Consider the following 19,851-nt stretch of genomic DNA (forward strand, 5'->3'; position numbering starts at 1 on the left):
CAAGAGTAACCTTTGCAGTACGGGCGCGCCCGAATCATCCAACATCTCCAAAATGGAGGACTTTGTTGGGCAACTTCTCCGTGACCTGTTTGGCAACGTTCTCTCCCCTATTTTTACCATAGAGCATGCCCATCGTTCTCTGGGCCCCCGCCCTGGTCCTGGTCTGCCGGCCCGTTCGATTGTCGGCAAGTTGCTAAATTTTAGGGACCACGATGCTGTGTTATGCGCAGCCAGGGAGAAAGGTGAAATTCGGCACCAAAGGAACTCTCTTGCCTTTTATCCTGATTACACCATGGCGGTTTAGGCTGCTCGCCGTGAGTTCCTCCCGGCCAAGCGCCTTCTCCAACAACACGAGGTCTCCTACTTGCTGGCCTATGCTGCGAGTCAAACAAGGCGCCCATGTTCATGTATTCACGGAGCCCAAAGCGGCATTGGCCTTTGCAAAAAAACTTGGCAAGTCGCAGCGATCAACTCCATTCAACTCCCAGGCGGCTGCCGATGGCAATCTTAGTGACAATGATTGACTCCTGCCTCTACTACACATTTTTTGCTATTCGTATTTTCTGACTGGATGTTTTTTGCTTTGGCTTGCCTCTCACCTGCTCCTGTAGCCGCACAGGCTCCTATCTCAATTTGCTTGTTCTTAACTTTGTTGACCATTGGATCCGGGGTATTTCTGGGCAAAGGCTGTCTTCTTGCCCTGGTCAGTTTATGTCCTGTATAATGCAGCTGCCCATACTCCCTTTCTCCTTAGCTGCTTCCCCACTCGCTGGCCTAGGGTCCCAGGGGCTCTCATTGTATGGTGGGGTGCCCATCATTTTTAAGTAGTAGCCTTTCTCTTTGCATCTTCCCTCATGCCCTCTCTGCTGGCCCGCTCCCTGGGTCACCTGTCACTTCACTAATCTCCCTGCCAGGTGCTCCTGCCCCGCAGGTACCCTTATTGCTCTCCTCTGTTATGCTTCCAATGTCCACAATAACTCACAGCTTAGCCACCCTGTCCGTATGACAGGGGTGTTTGCTGAACTGAACCATGCCTCCGCGGGATAATTCCCTTCCTGTTCTCTAATCTCCTTCTTCCCAGTTGGGTAGTCCTTGGGTGGGTGGAGATGGGTTTTCAACCTGATTGAGGGGTTGGAATGGGTAGTGGAGGGGTGGGTTCCTTGGAAATGTTGCCTCTTATTCAATGCCTGCTGATTGTCTTGTTATTTGGTTTCTTTTTTGATATGGGGGACCCGCGGTTGGGTTCTCTGGGATTGTTGCCTCTTCCGAGGCCTTGTTGTTGGTTTTGTTTATTGTCCTTTCCTGTAACACTACACTGCGTTTTGCACTGCACTTCTCTTATTTACTGCGCATGGTCCCCATTGCACATCTGTCCCAACTCGTCATTCACTCCCCTGGCACACCACTCTCTTTACCTGGAATGTCCGCAGTCTTAATGACCACCGCAAGGCTCGATTGGTGCATGCCCACCTCATCTGGCATAAGGTTGACATTTGTTTCCTCCGGGAGACCCATCTGCTGCCCGCCAACTCTGCCAGGCTTCTCTATAGGCATTGGGGGGAAACTCACTCCTCCCTATAATCCAATTACTCTTGCGGGGTGTCCATCCTATTGCACAGAGGGCTTCCCTGGCACACTTCTCAGGTGATTATAGATCCGGGGTGGGGGGTGCTTAGCAATCCTGGGCGTCACCCTCCTGGCCCAACCATTGATCCACATGGTGCTATATGGTCCCAATTCTGATGACCCTGATCTTTTTGGCACAGGTATGGCTTTACTCAATCAGCCGCTCTGGACCGCTCTGGGCCACACGCTCTTCACCCTCGCGCAACCTCTCTTCTGCACTCCATACTAATCAATAATTCACTGTTCAATGCGTGGCGGCACACCCACCCGAGACACGCGAGGGCACTTGCGTGGCAGGCTCCAGAGGATGCTGGTCCTGATTGGACCTCTGGATTACCACTCTGGACGCCTTTGAGTGGCTTACCTCTGTGGAACATATAGCGCATACCCTCCCCGACCACACTCCCTTTCGTCTCTGTTTGCAGCTCCCACACTCCCCGTGGCACATGTTCTCATGACGGCTCACCCCAAATGCGCTCCGGGACTCGATGTTTTGCGATGGGATTCAAACCACAATCACAAACTACTTTGACCTTAATGTAGACTCTGTTGTTGACTCCCCCTCCATGCTCTGGGAGTGGTTTAAGGTGGTAATTCGAGGTTAATGCGTCTCCAAAAAATCCGGTGTGCTCTGATTCATTTGCGGCACTCTTGACAGGTTGTGGGGAGATCAAGGCTCTGGACTCCTTGCATTCTCTTGACCCTAACCCTGACATTCTCTCGCAGCTGCGGGGAAAACCCACTGATTTCATTGATGAGGCCAATAGAGAGCTCTCGTTTTTGGCTAGAGAAGCGAGGGGGATCACCCTGGCAAGACTCTGGCCAACCTCTTATGACAGCCTTACGCTGCCTTCTGTATTACTGCGCTCCAGGATGGAGGCCCAGACAGATCAACTACTCCAGAGGAAATAAGGGCTCGATTCACTACATTTTATAACCAACTCTAGAAAGCCGGGGCTGTGCCACCCTTCTGCTCCTCTGGCTTGGCAATTCCCATCGGGAATACCTCAACGAGACCTTCCCCAAGAAGGAAATCCTTGCTGCAATTAACAGTCTGCCCGGAGACAAGGCCCCCGGTTCTGATGGCTTGCCAGCATCCTTTTTTAAGGCTTTCGCGTCCCTTCTGGTCCCACTCCTTCCTGCCATGTGTAGCAAATCATTTGAGAGTGGCCAATTCCCCCCCACGTGCCACGAGGCTATGCTCACACTTTTCCTGAAACGGGACAAGCCCCATGAGATTTGCAACTGTTATCGTCCCCTATCTCTAATTAATACGGATAATAAGATCTTTGCCAAATTATTAGCCTCCCGCCTTCCTTCCCTCAATGCGCTTATTGCTCGGCCAGACCAGTCAAGCTTCATCTCCGGCCGCGCCACATCTCACAATCTCTGGACCATTTTTTCCGCCCTTCACCAAATCAATCCCGCCGCCCTTTTGGATGCCACCAAAGCTTTCAATACTCTTGAGTGGACCTTCCTTTTTTACCTACTCCCTCGCTTAGGCTTTAGCCCAGTTTTTCAGGGCGAGGTTCAGCTTCCTTATACCCTTCCCACAGCCCACCTTCGGATTATTGGCCACATTTCTGAGCCCATTCCCATCGCTAGGGGCACCAGGCAGCAGTGCCCACTCTCACTCATGGTATTCGCCATCACCATGGAGCCCCTCGCAACCAGGCTCAGACAACATCATACCCAGAGGGGTCTCGGTTTCGCGGCTCGAGCCCTTGTCATCTCCATGTATGCGGATGATGTGTCACACTCTATGTCGGCAACAGAATCTCGGCCCTAAGGTCCGTGAGGTGGTACGTTTTAGGGGCCTTTCTGGCATCTAATTCAACTGGGGATGGTCCATTCATTTTCCCCTCACAGATGCCACTGTCCCTTTCACTCCGGATTACCCTTTTGTATGTGCGTCGGGCCCTACTAGATATTTAGGCATATGGCTCAGGAAGGATATGTATGAGCTCTAGAAGGCCGATTTTGGCCATGCTGTGGATTGGCTTGAGTCTAAGATTTATCTCTGGCGACAGTTACCCCTGTCCCTGGCGGGCCGCATAGCCATCACCAAGATGGTGGTGCTATTGAAGTTTTTGTATTTATTTGTGAATGTCCAAATCCCCCTCACAGCGCATTTCTTCTGCAGACTCCGCTCACTCATAATCACCCTTGTCTGGGCCGGTCGGCAGCCTAGAATCGCATATAATATACTCACCCTCCATGTGTTGCGCAGCGGATTGGGAGCCCCGGATTTTGAACTATACTCCCTTCGCGCATAAGCCAGCTTACTCCACTTTTGGCTCCACCCGACATCTTTTCAACCACATGTCGTGGTAGAGGCTGATCTCGCTGTCCCCTGGCCGCTTCTGACTGCTTTCTTTGCCCCAGCAAAGCCCCCGCGTGGCGTGATCAAATAAGTGGAGACTTTGCGATGGGCCTGGGATGGGCTTCGGAGATATTCTGGCTCTAGCATGCGCTCGCAAATACCACATCCATTGGACATAACCCAACATTCCCCCCTCAACAAAACGGCGGAGTGGTCAAACACGTGGGACCCTACACGGTGTTGGAGCTCTACCCTAGCGACACTTTCTTCTCTCTCTCAGCCCAGTCCAGCCCCATGGACACTCTGCTTTATTATCAACTCAGGGCTCTCTGTAGGGAGTGTCATCCCATGTTTCCTGAGACTACCCCCCGTCAATGACCACCCTCAATTTTCTTGACAAGTACCCCTCTCCCCACAAGTACCCCTCCCCCCACTTGTCACCAAAATCTACGCCCTTATGCTCGCTGGCTCCCCCATATCCACTGACCATGCACGTGCGACGTGGAGTAAAGATCTGAGCGCCGACGCCTCTCAGGAGCTCTGGCTTTACTGCTGTAATCAGACCAAGCGTTTATCTCCAAACTACTGCCTGCGCCTCATTCATTTTAAATATTTGCATAGGCTGTACCGCTCCCCTGCTCAGTTGCACAAAAAGGGCCTCATTCCCAGCGACAGATGTTTGCGATGCTCCGCTCCTGCGGCAGACTTCTCCCACCTTGCCTGGCTGTGTCCCAAAGTCGCTGCATACTGGCGCGAGGTGCGCACCGCTATTACTAAGATAACCTCAACGCTGGTCCAGCCGGACCCTCTGCTTTGCCTCCTAGGCTTTGTGAAATTCTTCCCAGATGCTACAAGTTGTCTGACAGTGATGCTTCTTCTTCTCATGCAGTGCAGGGTTTCCATGTGATGGGGTCGAAGGTCTGTGCCCAAGGTTAGAGCTTGGCTCGAGGACGCTTTGTGCTGTCAGACACTCCTATCCGTATTCTGGGACTTGTTGCTGGCTACTTCCCGCCCAATAGATATTTGGGGTCCCCTTGTCTCCTATCTCCGGTGCCAGGACTCTCTACCCTCTGCGACCTCTCCCACACTCCCTGCCGGCACTCCAGTGTTGGCCCGTGAGGTGCTGCTTCCCCACCCACACACCCCTTTGATCTCCTGAGACCTCTTTCATCTGCGTTGGGCTTCTCCAGGGAGCTCTCACCCACTCCCCCTTTTTGTATACAATGTTACATTTGATTTATGCAACAGAAGTGGCTCTCATCATTGATTGCAGACCCTCCGCCTGCATATACTGTAACCTTGAATTTCAATTTTGTTTTTCAATAAAGATGTTTGAAAAATTCAAAAAAAGAACCTAAGTGCTAGGGAAGTGACATCAAGGCACTATACAAACATTTAAAACACATAGGTTGAAATTGTAGCCTTGCCTATGTTCGTGCCATAAATAAATAAGAAGTAGCACAATTTAGTGGGGCACATATTTTGCACTAATTATGATTATGAGGGAATGTACAGTTTGTCTTATGAATTCTCCATTTCAAATTAGTTTCAGAGATGGGGCTTTGGCCCACCGTCCCAGACTTACGAGGTCTCCCTACCTAAAGCCCTGCTGCCTGAAGTCTGAGTATTTATTATTTTTCTAACCTGAGAGTTCACCCAGATGTCAAAGGTCTGAGCCTGTAAGGTCATCTGAGGGAGAACTTTACTTCCTCACACTTGAGACTGCAGATCACCTGTCACCTGAAGGATAGCTCTGGGGTAGTATGCTTGCTATAATTAGGTCTTTTTAAAGATAATTTTGCTCTCAGACACCTGAGAACTTATAACCTGAATGACAGCTCAGCTGTCATGGGCCTGAGCCTGTAACTTCTGTGTAATGTTTGGAATATAGTTTCCGACAGATGCATGAGCCTGTCAGAGCAATTAATCCTGATGTATACCTCTGTGATCAAATGTCAGTTCTCTGTAACGTAAGTGACTGTTTATAGGTTTTCATAGGCCTCAACTTCTAGAGCAGTGGTCTCCAACCTTTTATGTAGTGAGAAGTACTTCTGCTCAAGGAAAGTCCGCCAGAGCTGCTACCAAATTGTATAACTATAAAACAGTGACAAATTGTGTTAACATTACACTATGGCCACCGTAAGCAGCATTATCAGTAGTGACTGCCTAAATATTCCAGATGACGTTACCAGCAGAAGTGCCAGGGAAAAAGTTATTCAATAGGAAACGCCTCCACCTGACTAATAAAGTACTATTCAAATCTTGGCATTCCCTTTGATCAAAGAAAATAAGAAATGAAAGAAGTGCCTCCAATGAATATCGAAAGCATCCCCTGGAGCTCCACTCTGTGGTCAATTTAAATAGATTTAAAGGAAAAAATTCATACAACGTTTTGTTTGAATAAAGTCTTATTCTGTATTTGTAAATTCAAGTTTCAAAACATCTCTTGTTCAATTATAAAGTTAATTGAGCGATGTTAACAGTAGAAATAACACATATTTGAGTCCGATGCATTTCGGGCTACTTGCCCTTCATTCTTCAGGCGTCTGGCGCGAAAATGATCATTTTCGCGCCAGACGCGAGCAAGAACCCGTTCGAAGCACAGAAGAAACGCTACCGCGTATTCTAACTATTGTCCCGGATGAAGGGCAAGTAGCCCGAAATGCAAGGCGTCCCCCCTTAAAAAAGGCTCATAGAAGTGGTGCAGTGAAATTTGAATTTGAATTTGAATTTAAAAATATTTATATAGCGCTCTTATACCACGCGGTTTCTTGGCGCTTTAGGACTGCAAGGGGTGACAGGAGCGAAGAGATTTCACTGCGCAACTTCTACGATTTCACTACGTCAAATTCTTACGCCTGCTTCACAGCAGGTGAAAGTACTGATGCAGGCCCTTTTACAAGGGACTCGCCCATGTGTTATGACACATTGCGGGAGTTGCGTCTGTTTTGCGACACACTCCAGGAATGCGTCATTACTGCGCCACAAGATGCGTCAGGATTCCTGATATATCTGGTCAATCCTTGCAACATGAGCGCTGTACTGTAAATAAGGTGCATCCAAAGTTTCGCAAGGAGGGCCCAATGAAAAGTGTTGCATCGCTGTTTTGAACCAGAATGCAACGCTTTTCATAAATGAGGCCCTTAATCTCCCCGTGCCAACAAAAAATAAACGTGTTCTTGCGTAACGTAACTGGTGCGCATGTAAAGGGCTCCAATACCTTTGGCTCGAGTTCGCTCTATATTAAACTGCAAAAAATACAATAAAAACATTTGAGGCTCCAGAATAGTATTTTGCCTAGAGCCCTATAAATCCTTAAAATAGCAATGATTCATGTATAATCTTAGAAGGAAGAACAACGATTTATAAATGCACAGCAAACCAAGACATTCACGAGTTAAAGTTCAACTTACATGCACGGATGACTATTTTAAATTCCTTAGGGCCCGATGTAGGTCGGTCGGTAATAGCCGAATATCGGTATTTTCGGCCGTTACCGATCGGTAAATAGGTAAATGGTATTTAGGGGGCATTATTTTACCGAATCGGTAAAATTACCGATTCGGTAATGTTACCGATTCGGTAAAATAAAAAATCGGTAAATTTACCGATTCTGAGCCACCCATATGTAGGTGGGACTCTTCAGAGTCTCAGGAGCCTTAACGAATCGGTATTTTACCATCAAATCCAATTTGATGGTAAAATACCGATTCTGGTGTGCATGCACATGTTTGCATGCACACCTATGCCATGTGACAGGCAGACCTGCCCTTAGGGCATGTATGCCTGCCACATGGCACCCGAGCCTGTTTTGGGGGTGCCAGAGGGTGTCAAAGTGACACCCCCTGCACCCTTGTGTAAATCGGTATTTACCGATTCGGTAAATACCGAATCGGTAATGCCCATTCATTCCTATGGGCTTCAAAGCCCATAGGAATGAATGGGCATTACCGATTCGGTATTTACCAAATTGGTAAATACCGAAATCATCCGATTCGGTATTCCAGCACATCTGGAATACCTACATGTCGACTCCATAGATTTACTGATTTTTAATTACCGAATGGGTAAAATTCGGTAATTAAAAATCGGTAAATCTAATTTACCTACATCTGGCCCCTAGTGTTTAATTTGTGATGTTTGTTTGACAGTTCATGACAGAAGTATACGATCTTTACAAAGGTTTTCCAAAAGGCAGCCAAAGTAAAGATTAGCCACATCTGGCGCTGTCTGTCCCAATTTCAGTGACACGGGCTTAAATTCCCTGAATATGGCTATAATTAGGGTCATCAAATCATTAGAAACGCATTGAAGCGGTATGCAAATCCACTTTCTAATAGCTTAAAAAGCACAATACCCTTGACTATCTTCCAGTTTTTCTGTGGCAAGACACTCTTGCGTATTTTTTTACATATGCCTGTTTCATTAAGTTAATATTAAAGGGGTAAAGATTTATGAATGACTTTTATTGCTTTGTGTTAATATCGCAAAGGATCTAATTGTGTAAAATTGTAGATATTTTCATTATCTTTCTGGTTACTCCTACAGAATTTACAAATAAAATGGACCATCCTGTCCCTTCACATTGCTTAATTTACTTTTTCAATTTTCCCACTTTACCTTATCTATTTGCATCTGCTTAGCGCACCCCTTCTTCTGTTTTTTTACATTCCTCTAATAATGTATGTCTATTAAAACATCATTTTCTCTTTCACGTGAACTTAACTTTCACTCTCATTTCTTTTTCTGCTCTGTCTTCTTTCCAGCACCGTGTGTCTTCTATCTTGGATGCAGACTGTGTACTTGTCTTTTCCGAGGGCATTTTAATGGAGAGTGATACTGCCTCAAACCTGCTCTTACACGAGGATGGCATATTCACCAATTTAGTGAAAAGTCACAAATAGACTCCAAAGTATGATTGGTCACAAATCCTCTTTCTCTATGGTTGGTAGCTCAGCATCTCTTTTCTTTTTGATATACGATCTATCTTTTGTGTGCAAGTTTCTAAAAATCAGTTTCGTGTAATACTTAGCCCTATGTGTCATATGGCCACGGATAGTATGCAAAAAAGTCTACATTACATTAGATAATAAATGGAAATTATCAATATCTATTGAATTCTTCCTATAGTACGCTAACTTGTCTTGCTCATTTACGTTTAGCTTAAACCAACACACCATACTGACCAAAACTGTAGACTTATTAGTGATACAAATCACTAAGTTTTTACTGGGTAAGAATCCCCAAATTGAAACATATAGGATTTTTGTTCGGTAAACAGAATATTAGTTCAAAAGGCACTGCTGTGCTCCTCAAATCTTGAACATGAAAGATGTATAATGTAATAGTGTGTAACTTTCTTTCATACTTTTGTTTAGATATGTGCAAGTGGCTGGTAAAATATTGTGATATTGGCTTTATAATGACAATGTATATCAGTGTGTGTTTGTGTGTGTGTGTGTGTGTGTGTATATATATATATATATTCGAACAGGTTTTTGCTCTCCCCACTTCCCAGCCAGCGAAGAGAGAGTGACAGACTCCGATATAGCGTGGCAGATTCAGGTCTTTATTGAAATTCACATAGCCATATGACGCGTTTCGTCAAAAAGGTGTCCTTGTTCATATATCTATACTAATATAATAAAGAGAGAGCCCAATTCTTTGAGGCGGGTAATCTCAGGAACCACAGCACCAATCACAGCACCCAATACAGCGTTGGAAAGGGCAGTTGCAGCAGAAGGACATAGGCTATGCAGACGCCCACCATATACATTTAAAAGGTAAAAGAACCGTGCCAGCAAAGTAGTCCCTTGTGGGCGTGTCTGCGTTGTGCTGTGGGCGTGACAAACGCTGGGGGCGTGTGGTACTTTCGGCCCTTCATGCCATGTCTCATATCATGTGCTAATCCCACCCTGCTCCCTTTAAATACCCCTGCACCCCATAATCATAACCTACCCGTACTCCTTAAAATACCCCAACACCCTTAAACACTAACCCATCTTAACCCTATAAATATCCAAACCTATCCCTAAACTCTAAAAATACCCCTGTACCCCAAAACCCAAACCTAGCCTGAACCCTATAAATACCCCTGTATCTCAAAACCCAAACCTACCCCTGAACCCTAAAAATACCCCTGTACCCCAAAACCCAAACCTAGCCCTGAATCCTATAAATACCTCTGTACCCCAAAACCCAAACCGACCCCTGAACCCTAAAATACCCCTGTACCCCAAAGCCCAAACCTAGCTCTGAACCCTTAAAATACCCCTGTACCCCAAAACCCAAACCTACCCCTAAACCCTAAAAATACCCCTGTACCCCAAAACCCAAACCTAGCCCTGAACCCTAAAAATACCCCTGTACCCCAAAACCCAAACCGACCCCTGAACCCTAAAATACTGCTGTACCCCAAAACCCAAACCTAGCCCTGAACCCTAAAAATACCCCTGTACCCCATAACCCAACACTATATCTGAACCCTTAAAATACCCAAACACCCCAAAACATATACCTCAGTACCCCAAAACATATACCCATACTTACCTTATCCAAACATTAAAAAAAACATGCTTTTTCCATTCATGCATTTACAACGAATTTCGTTGTAAATGTATGTGTGGTAAAAGCATATAAAATGTAATGCCATGCGTTATAATGGCATTGCAGAGTCATGGTACTTTCGTAATGAAAGTATGCGGAGTGATGGTATGCGGAAAGAAAGTTGCGGAATAATGGGTGTTTTCCCTCCCACGGTAAGTACATTGGTGGCACGGCGGCCCACATCTCCAGCATCATACTCATATTTTTTCACCACCCATTTGAAAAATGCACGGGTCTCTCTCATTGTTGGCCAGCACCGACATACACTTTTAGACACACCTCCCGCCACAAGTTCTAGAATTGCGAACTTTAGAGCTGGGGAGCTATGTTCGAATCTCAGCATCAGCTCAACATCCTGTGATTCCAGGCAAATAGCTTTGTCTCCCCGTGCCTACCACAACTGAATGTGTTCTTCTGTGATGTAAATTGTGCTCATGCCATGTTGTCGAGTTCGCGCTATATAATATTGCAATGAAAAATAAAGTAGGGAAACTCGAGTTCACACACTACTGAACAAGCACTCTTAAGTGCATCAGCAGTGCACTGTGAATCGGAGCGTTTCACAGGCCTGTCACAGATAAGAAATGCTATCAAAACGAAATCCTACAAAACAATATACTACTGACCGGCAGCAATTCATACCCAGACAACGTCGGGAATGGCTGCTAGTATATATATATATATATATATATATATATATATATATATATATATATATATATATATATATATATATATATATATATATATATATATATATATATATATATATATATATATATAGCTTGTGCCACTAGCTTCTGGAAACGTTAGGACGGGTTCCCTTAGCGTGCAGTGGCCGCACGCATATTATCCAATAAGATTGCCACAATAATGAACAACAGGGATTCCTGTTGTTCATTATTGTGGCAATCTTGTTGGATATATATATATATATATATAAACAACTCTGTCTCTCACACACTGTAGCCTTGATTCCGACCAGCGTACAGGAACAGACACGGACCCGGTATAGTAGATGCCAATTATTTATTTAGAGTGCTGCCGCCATATATATATAAACCCAACTGGCGGTCGTCAGTACATAGTTATAGTTAGGACCAAAGTTTCCATAGGAAAATAATTTTTTGTTTTGAAAATAACTTTGGCGCTGCTGGTGAGATCTTTGTGAAATTTCTGCAACATTTCTTCTTTGTACTGCAGCTGCGGTGTCGAAGGTTATGGGGTGATCCATCAAGCGGGGCTGAGAAAAAAAAGAAGGTCTCAAAACATGTTTTCCCCATTGTATGTCTATGGAGATTTTTCATTTTTTTAACATGACTACAGCCCAAACTGCTGAATGGAATTACACTAAATTTGGTCCAGAAGGCATGCTTTTTGTAATTTGGTGTAAACCGATTCAGTAGTTTCAGAGATATTAAAGTTTAAAAATTTGAGATATCTGGGAGCTCAACAGCCTACTGAAACCCTACTGAAATGTGATTGGCTGCCAACACTTCAACCAGGAAGTGTTGGCAGCCATCTTGGGACTCAAATGAACCTAATCCCACAAAAAATGTAAACAAAAAGAAAAGGGGGCAGTATAGAATCACGCTGACCCCTTAGACCTGTTAGGGGGCCCCAAGGGGACTATCCAGGGCAAAGAAAGAGCATCTTAATTTAAAAATTCCCATAGGATCCGCAGATCTTCTGATAATAAAAAGAAAAATGAAGTGTGGCTCCCGTGCTTCGTTTATTATCTGCCTCCGGGTAGGCCAGGTCCTGGAGGCATTGTTTCAATAAAGGAGGTGGGGCCGCACGGGTCCCCCTCCCCAAGCTTACTATTGCCCCAGGGACCACCGCCGGGGATTAGAGTTTTATAAATGGGGGCTCTTGGAGCCCCTAAGCCCCGGGGACTGCCACATCTCTGGGGCTTCATCTATAAATAAAGCGTGGGTGGCACAGATCCCCCACAGTACCGGGGCCGCCAACAGCACAGGGCAGTTAATTTAAATAATAGACCTCCTGCAGCCCTGAGGAGGTCCCACCTCCCCAGGGCTTTAGGCAAAAAGTAATGCGGGTGCCACCACCTGCACAGGGCAAATTTAAGCAAAGGAGGGGGCCGCAGGGATCCCTTCTTGAGCCAAAAATGGCCCTGGGGAATGCCACCCCCTCAAGAGCTGGCTCCTGCAATGTTCCAGGGTGCCCATCCCAGGATATCGCTGTTTGCTATGGCTTTGCTGGAGCATGCTGCATGCCAAGCCTTAGAAAAACTGCTCCGCTTAGTGCAAGCAAGAGCAGAAAATGCTCTTGTTTGCATTAAGTGAAGCAGAACTGCTTTTGGATAAAGGGAGCTGCATGAGAACAGCTCCCTCTGTCCAAAAGCAATGCCAGCTCCTGCAGGACAGGCTTCCCCCACGAACCCCACCATTTAAAAAGTGGGTGCCCTGGGTGGGTCCAGGGCACCCACACTACAGGCCAGGTCCTGGGTGATGGCGTCCCTGGGGCCAAAATCATCCCGGAGTGAGCCACACAGCCGCTCCCTTTTTCTATTATTTTTTTTTAAAGGGGGAGGCCCCTGGGGATGGGTTCTGCAGTGCCAGGAGTGGCCTGGGAGGGAGGCAGCTTGGACCCCCCCCTTCAAAATAAAACATAAATAATATTATGGAAAGGCCGGGCGATGGAGTCTACAATTGGCCCAAGAGGGGAGCTGTGCCGAGCCACTTCCTTTAATTTAACACAAGTCATTTAAACAAGAAAGAAATGCCGGGCCCCTGGGGATGGGGTCCCCTGGGACATAATCGGCCAGGAGGAGGCAATGCACCCCCTCCTCATTCTAAAAGATGCCTGGCCCCAGAGTCAGGAGGTCCCAGGGGCCAAATAAGCCCCAGGTAAAGGGGGGCAACACAGCCCTCCTTCCTTTATAATTAATAAAATAATTATTAATTTTAATTATAATTAAAAAAATGCTACAGGCACAACTTCCAGAAAGCAAGATGTTGGTCAACAAAGCATGCTTTTTGTGATTTGATGTAAATCTGTTCAGCAGATATTGAAATATCTAACTTTAAAAAATATAGATATCTGCGGACGTGAGTCCAAACAGTGGACCAGCAGATCCTACTAAAATATGATTGGCCTTCAATACTTTGGACTTGGCTTGAAGCTGAGTCCCAGATAAAGTCCTTCGGGACCGGACCTTAAAGTAAAGAGAACAGGGCAGTAATACCTTGACCCCCCAGATATGGTGGGGGGTCCCTCAGGCACCCCCACCAAGGGTCAAAAGTATTTTTTAATTTTGACGCAAACTCGGGGTGGATATGCAAATCTGTGGCAAAAACTTTTTTTAAAAGCAAGTGCAGGTCAGGTGGGACAGGTCCCAGGGGCATATGCTAAATATAGAAGAGAGCGCACTGCCCCCCCCCCCCATGGTTTATCAAATCTCTCTGGACTACCATCTCCCCGGGGTTTTTTCCAAATATGTGGGGGCCCTTGCGGACCCCGATGCCTTGGGGACGGCCACATCCCCGGGGAAAATTACATCAATATTGCTGGGCATCGCAGAACCCCGTGTCACAGTGACTGCCACCTCCCCAGGACAAATGTTAATAATATGGGAGAACTCACAGACCCCCCCCCCCTGCCCCAGGGACTACCACCTCTCTGGGTCACACAGTTTTTTTTTATTATGCAGGGAAAGCAAGAGGGCGTCTCCCGCTGCCCCAGGGACAATCACCTCCCCGGGGCACATATTTTATTACAAAAAAAAGTGGGGGAGGCCCTATGGCCTCCATAGTAGCCCCAGAGAATGCTATCCTCCCAGGGGCACAAATACAATAATTCAGGGGGTCTGTTGCAGACCACCGGCCCTGGGGACCATTACCTTCCCGGGGCAAATTTGAACAAAGGAGGGGGGCGTGCGTCCTTCCACCAGGCCATGGGGGCCGCCACCACCCACGGCTGGCCCTCAGCAATGTCCTGGAGTACCCAGCCCGGGAACACTGCAGTTTGTTCTGGATTGGCAAGGCATAGCAAACAGGTGGTCTGCTTTCAGCAAGCAAGAGCACAAAATGCTCTCCCTTGCTGAAAGCGGATAAAGTGTCTGTTTCCCAGCCCTCTTTCTAGCGTGCAGGGAAATAGACACATTGCTTTGGGATCTAGGGAGCTGCATATTCAGAAACTCCCTGGTTCTCAAAGCAATGCCAGCTCCTGCAGAAGATGGGGAGCCGGCAGGGACAGCAGGGACCTTCAGGCTCCGAACGCAGTCCCCAATAAAGTGGCCAGGCCTTGAGGGTTGGGGTCCCCAGGCCAATATTGGCCCGAAGAGGAGGGTTGTGTGCCTCCCTCCCCTTTTTAAAAACAAATTATAAAGGCCTGTCCTGGGGAAGGGGTCCCAGTGGCCAAAATCGGCCTCTGGATGGCAGCCACGCAGCCCCCCTCTCTTTGAATTCTAAATAAATGAAAAAAAAGCCTGGTCCCAGAGGATGGGGTCCCTGGGGCCAAAATTGGCCTGGGGTTGGGGCAGCACAGGGCCCCCTCTCCTGTTTACATACATAATATAAAGCTGTGCCCCAGAGGATGGGGTCCTCGGGGTAAAAATCAGCCTCGGAAGGGCAGCCACTTGGCCCCCTCTCTTTGGATTGTAAAAAAATAAATAAAGGACGGATCCCAGTGGATGGGGTACCCAGGGCCGAAATCAGCCTCTGGAGGGCAGCCACGCAGCCTCCCTCTCTTTGACTTACTAAAAAATAAGTAAAGGCCTGGTCCCAAGGGATGGGGTCCCCGAGCCCTAAATCGACCTGTGGAGGAGGGCCCTTCTTCTTTTTAAAAACATGCTATAAAGACATGGCCCCGGGGATTGGGTCCCGGGGCCGTAATCAGCCTTGGGAGGGCAGCCATGTGGCCCCATCTATTTGAATTATAAAAAAACAAAAATAAAGGCTGGCCCTGGGGGATATGGTCCCTGGGGGATATGGTCCCTGGGGCTGAAATTAGCCTAGGAGGGTGGCCGCGCAGCACCTCCTATTCTTTTTTATTACAAAAATAAAAAAAGAGTCAAGAACTGGGGGATGGAGTCTCCGGGACCCAATATGTTCCAAGGAAGGTGGGCCATAATGCCTCCCTTCCTAAAAAAAATACAAAAAAATAGAAAATTTATATGGCAACTTGCCGCCGGGGGACCTGCTCCCTTTTTCCACTACTCTACAAACGCACCTCCTGGCAACCACATGGCAATCTGAGAGCTATTGGCATTGTCAATATCATTGTGGAGAAGTGTGGCTCACTGGTTAGAGCAGGCAGACCCTGAAGCAGAGGTCTGACCCGGGACCATGGTTCAATACTCGACGCGGCAGGGTCTTGAGCTCAAATGTCCATGGACTCGATAACTCTCGCTTCGGTGCCTGACCTAATCATGGGTTCACACTCTGCAACTCTGGGCATTAAGCTTGCTTAATCTCCACAACGGCCCCCCCGTGGTGGGATGCCTGGCTTTCACCTTGGGGATGCCCTGTAGGGGCTATCTCACAGGGAAAAGCCAGGACGGGTTCCCAAGGCAAGCGCGGAGATACGTCTTCGGGGGTCGATTCAGGCGCTATATAAGAAACGTAATAATAATAATTGTGCAGCTGAGAACTATACATGTATTTTAGAGCAGCCCACTGCTGTTTGTAGTGAGCTTTTAACTAAACATCAGCCATACACCAAATTGAGGGAAAATAGACGCCTAGATGTAGTGCACACTTTCACAGAAGAAAAGGAAAATGCTATTTTTGTGCATAAACAACCTCGCAGCATGACACCACTGGAACCACAACAGACTTTACATTAAGGGTATAGAGCAACACACAGAACATTGAACCACAACACTTTAATATACTCACACCATCCTAGTGGAAATAGTCTCTGAACAACACAAAAGTTCTCAAAATCGCCGGTTACTTTCCCTTTTCGCCATAGTTTAGTGCAACATATGCATTCAGACTCAGAAATAAATATAAACAGAATTCTCTCAGTCATAATATCATTAAAACAAATGATTTTTAATGTTGTCTACCTGCCGGTTTGCAAGTTCCCCTCCCCGCAGTCTTGGTTTTCACATTTACAGCTCATCCCTCAATTGGAATCGGATGTTACTTCAAGGACCCGCGCCATGTCTGTAGGGCATGAGCTTTCCCAAAAAAAGAAGAAAAAAAGATTTAAAAAAAACAAGCAGTGAAGGGTGAGCCTGTAGGAGGGGCAGCGACTCTGTTCAAAAGTCTGACAAAACATATTGAAGAGTACCAGAAGACTGAGCCAAGAAGGCATCGGCTAAAGTAATGTTGACTGCCTAAGCAACAAGGTGGGAGCAGCTGGGCAAAGGCGAAGTGACCGAAAACATCAGCACTCGATAAAAGGCTCATTGTGCTTGCTTTTCTGTTGATTAAAGAATGTTTTGATTTCTTTGAGCATGACATATGTATTTGTTTTTGCCTTGAAAGTGGATCTGCATTTGAGAAGAAGCAATATGGTTGAGAGGATACAGAGCGACAAAAACACAAGAGCATTTGTGTTGAGTGCTCAAAATGGGAGCAGTGGATGGACACAAGTACTTGGTACATTCTCTGTGGGAAGGCCAAATACAAGAAGAGGTATATGCGTGCATTCTATATTCAAATGGAAGCATCTCAAGACCTGGCTGTTCGAGCAGTAGCAGACCCCCCCTGACCACCCCCCCCCCCCCTCCTCCCCAAGCACCTTGAGACCCTCTGGGTGAGTAGCGTGCTATATAAATGCCTTGATTGATTGATTGATTGATTGATTGATAAAGTATTTCAGAGCGACGATGGAGTGTGCAAATCGTAAGTTTGAACACAACATGTCTCTTAGAGACAGTGCATGCACTGTCTAGCAGAGACCTAAAAACCCTAAAGTTAATAAATATTCACTGATTCATCAAGGAGCACTCCATAATGCCCTGGGAGGACTACATACATACATTTTGTTTTTGGTGATGTCCCTAGAAGAGGCAGGGACACCAGCAGCATTTTTTAATGTTGTGGGGTGGGTTAGGGAGATTTAAAGCCCCCCCAGCAACACTAGAAACAAAACATGTCTCCTGCATTGAAACCATGTCCCCGTTTTTCTAAATCATTCCCAGGCAGGAGCTTTTATACTACAGCTTGGATTGAAGTGCCACCTAGGGGTCAATTTAATTTAATGTGTTAAAAATATATCAAATAAAATACAATCCTTTTATGTGGGTATATTTACCACTGCATTTTTTGCAGTGTAACATATGAAAATGTGAAACGAGATAGATTTGTATTTTTTTGGTAAAGAAAAAATATATACCTCTAAATATTTAGTTTCACATATTTCATCCCCACAATGTATTAATGAAAACTATGGGAAAAAAAAAGAGTTACAGACATGTAATTCAAAAAGACTTTGTTACATTTTTTCAAAGTCATTGCTGAAATATAGATTTGAATAAAATATTGTTAATTTTTGGAGAAAGAGGACAGATCTGCTTTACATATAGGGGTGTTATATATAGGGTGGGTGTTTGGCTGCCTGTTGGGATTTGCCATGGGGGTTGGCTGCAGAGCATGGCTACAGGCCAGGCCCTTTGCCAACACTCTGCTGCACACGCAGTGTGGGGTTGGCTGCCTGTGGGGGATTGGCCACAGGGCCTTGCCGTTGGCAGGGCACGGAAAGAAGTTGGCTTTCTGTATGCTAATAAAATATTACTTTACCGTAAAATAATCCCTAAAAATTCAGTGAACAAAACTAAGCATGGGCGAATTTTGCAGATCTGCGTCCGCGAATTTGCACGAAAACTAATCTAATCAGTAAGTGCTACCTCGTTGGGTAAATATATAGTGCTTTTCTTACACTGCTGCTGCATAAAGGGCCAGAAGATTTGTCTCCACTGACCATGTGTGCCTGTAACTTTGCCACCGTGCCAAAAGGCGCTGAGGTCCCTTGAGTGAGCTGTCCATCATAGTGGGGAAAGGGCGTGAAGACGTTTCATACCGCTAGTGTGTGGTGCGGGGCCGAACGGGTGGGGCTGCTATGCGTGTTCACATGCCTTTTGTGCACAAATTATTAAATCGTATATCTCTGATTATTTGAGCCAATCTTATAAGGACAGATGATAAATATTGAATTAACGTTCTAAAGATAACTTCCCATCACCCAAGTTATGTTTCTGGCTGACAGTGGGTCCTTATACCAGCAAAGTGCTTATGGTAATGCCCTACAGAAAAGTCAATAATGCTATCAAACACGAATTAGCTCATTTTGAGACTTGAATAAAAAAAAAAGCATATTCATAAGCTGTGTGCTATTGATGCATGTATTTGTGAGGCTATATCGAGTACCAGCCAAGGTGGAGTGACAGGTCAATTAATATCTTGAGATGAGCTAACCAGCAGTGGCATGCAAAACTATGGGAGTCGTATTCCGTTTGGCTGGTGGAGCATCATTGCATCCGATTCTGAGTTGTGGAAAGAAGGCCTAATTTAATGCCAGTTGGGGCTTCTTTCTGAGTCAGCAGATGAGCTGGTACAGCTGTTTGGATCCACTGACTATTCTAATAAGTAGCACCCTCTGGAATGCCAACTTTGGCTCAGCTATGGCTTACAGCACAGATACAAACAAACTAATTATGTTTATTGGCATTATCAGCAGGATTCTGCCACTTTGCAATTTTATAATAGTTTGCAGGCTTCACACTCAGTGACTCTAACAGATTCAGAGGCCCTTCCTAGTAGCAGAACACTGTTCCGATGTCACCAAAGGCTCTGGATGGGCCGGAGACACTAGGGAGCCTTCACGCATCAGAGCTGTTACATTTCATAGGTCGGGCTTCCTGCAACGTGAATACTTCATGGGGTAAAGTTAAAACACAGTGTGCCTTAGCCAAGCACACTTTTCAAATTTAGCCTACTTTGTATGCAAAGCTTGTATCTTTGCTCGACCCGAATGGCAACATCAGTGAAAGATTATTAGGTATCTGGAGCAGATGGAGAGTGCTGTTACTGTTAATTAGCAATTTGCCCTGCCTCGACCGTGCTCACTAATATTTTGGGCTGATTAAAACGTTACTGAATTTGAGCTTCAACTCAGGCACCTGCTTTATTTATATCTGTAAGTGCTTCCTGTTGAGGTTTAATTTTTGTGACAGGAGCCTCGTGTCATACTTGTAACTATTCTCTGACCCTGCTTCGAGGGTCAGAGCAGGGTCAGAGAATAGTTGCAAGTAGGCAACGAACTCTGGAGGCGCCACTCAGGAAGCCCTTAAAGGGTTACAGCAGGTGCCCAAGTTGAAGTTA

General features: G+C 46.1%; 1 protein-coding gene across 4 annotated transcripts in view; it reads left to right on the forward strand.

Annotated features, from left to right (window-relative positions):
- Positions 1-19,851, forward strand: part of ABCC9 (ATP binding cassette subfamily C member 9) — a 915,119-nt gene that overhangs the window by 886,454 nt on the left and 8,814 nt on the right. For 2 of the 4 annotated variants that reach the window (XM_086920457.1, XM_086920444.1), the window contains one exon: positions 8,716-8,893. The exons of the other annotated variants lie outside the window; for them this stretch is intronic. In XM_086920457.1, coding sequence (XP_086776583.1) covers positions 8,716-8,853 — 138 coding nt within the window. In that variant the 3' untranslated portion in view covers positions 8,854-8,893. The remainder of the gene's footprint in view (positions 1-8,715; positions 8,894-19,851) is intronic. 4 annotated transcript variants of the gene reach the window in all.

The sequence above is a fragment of the Lissotriton vulgaris genome, chromosome 1_1 (assembly GCF_964263255.1).
Source record: "Lissotriton vulgaris chromosome 1_1, aLisVul1.2, whole genome shotgun sequence".
NCBI lineage: Eukaryota > Metazoa > Chordata > Amphibia > Caudata > Salamandridae > Lissotriton > Lissotriton vulgaris.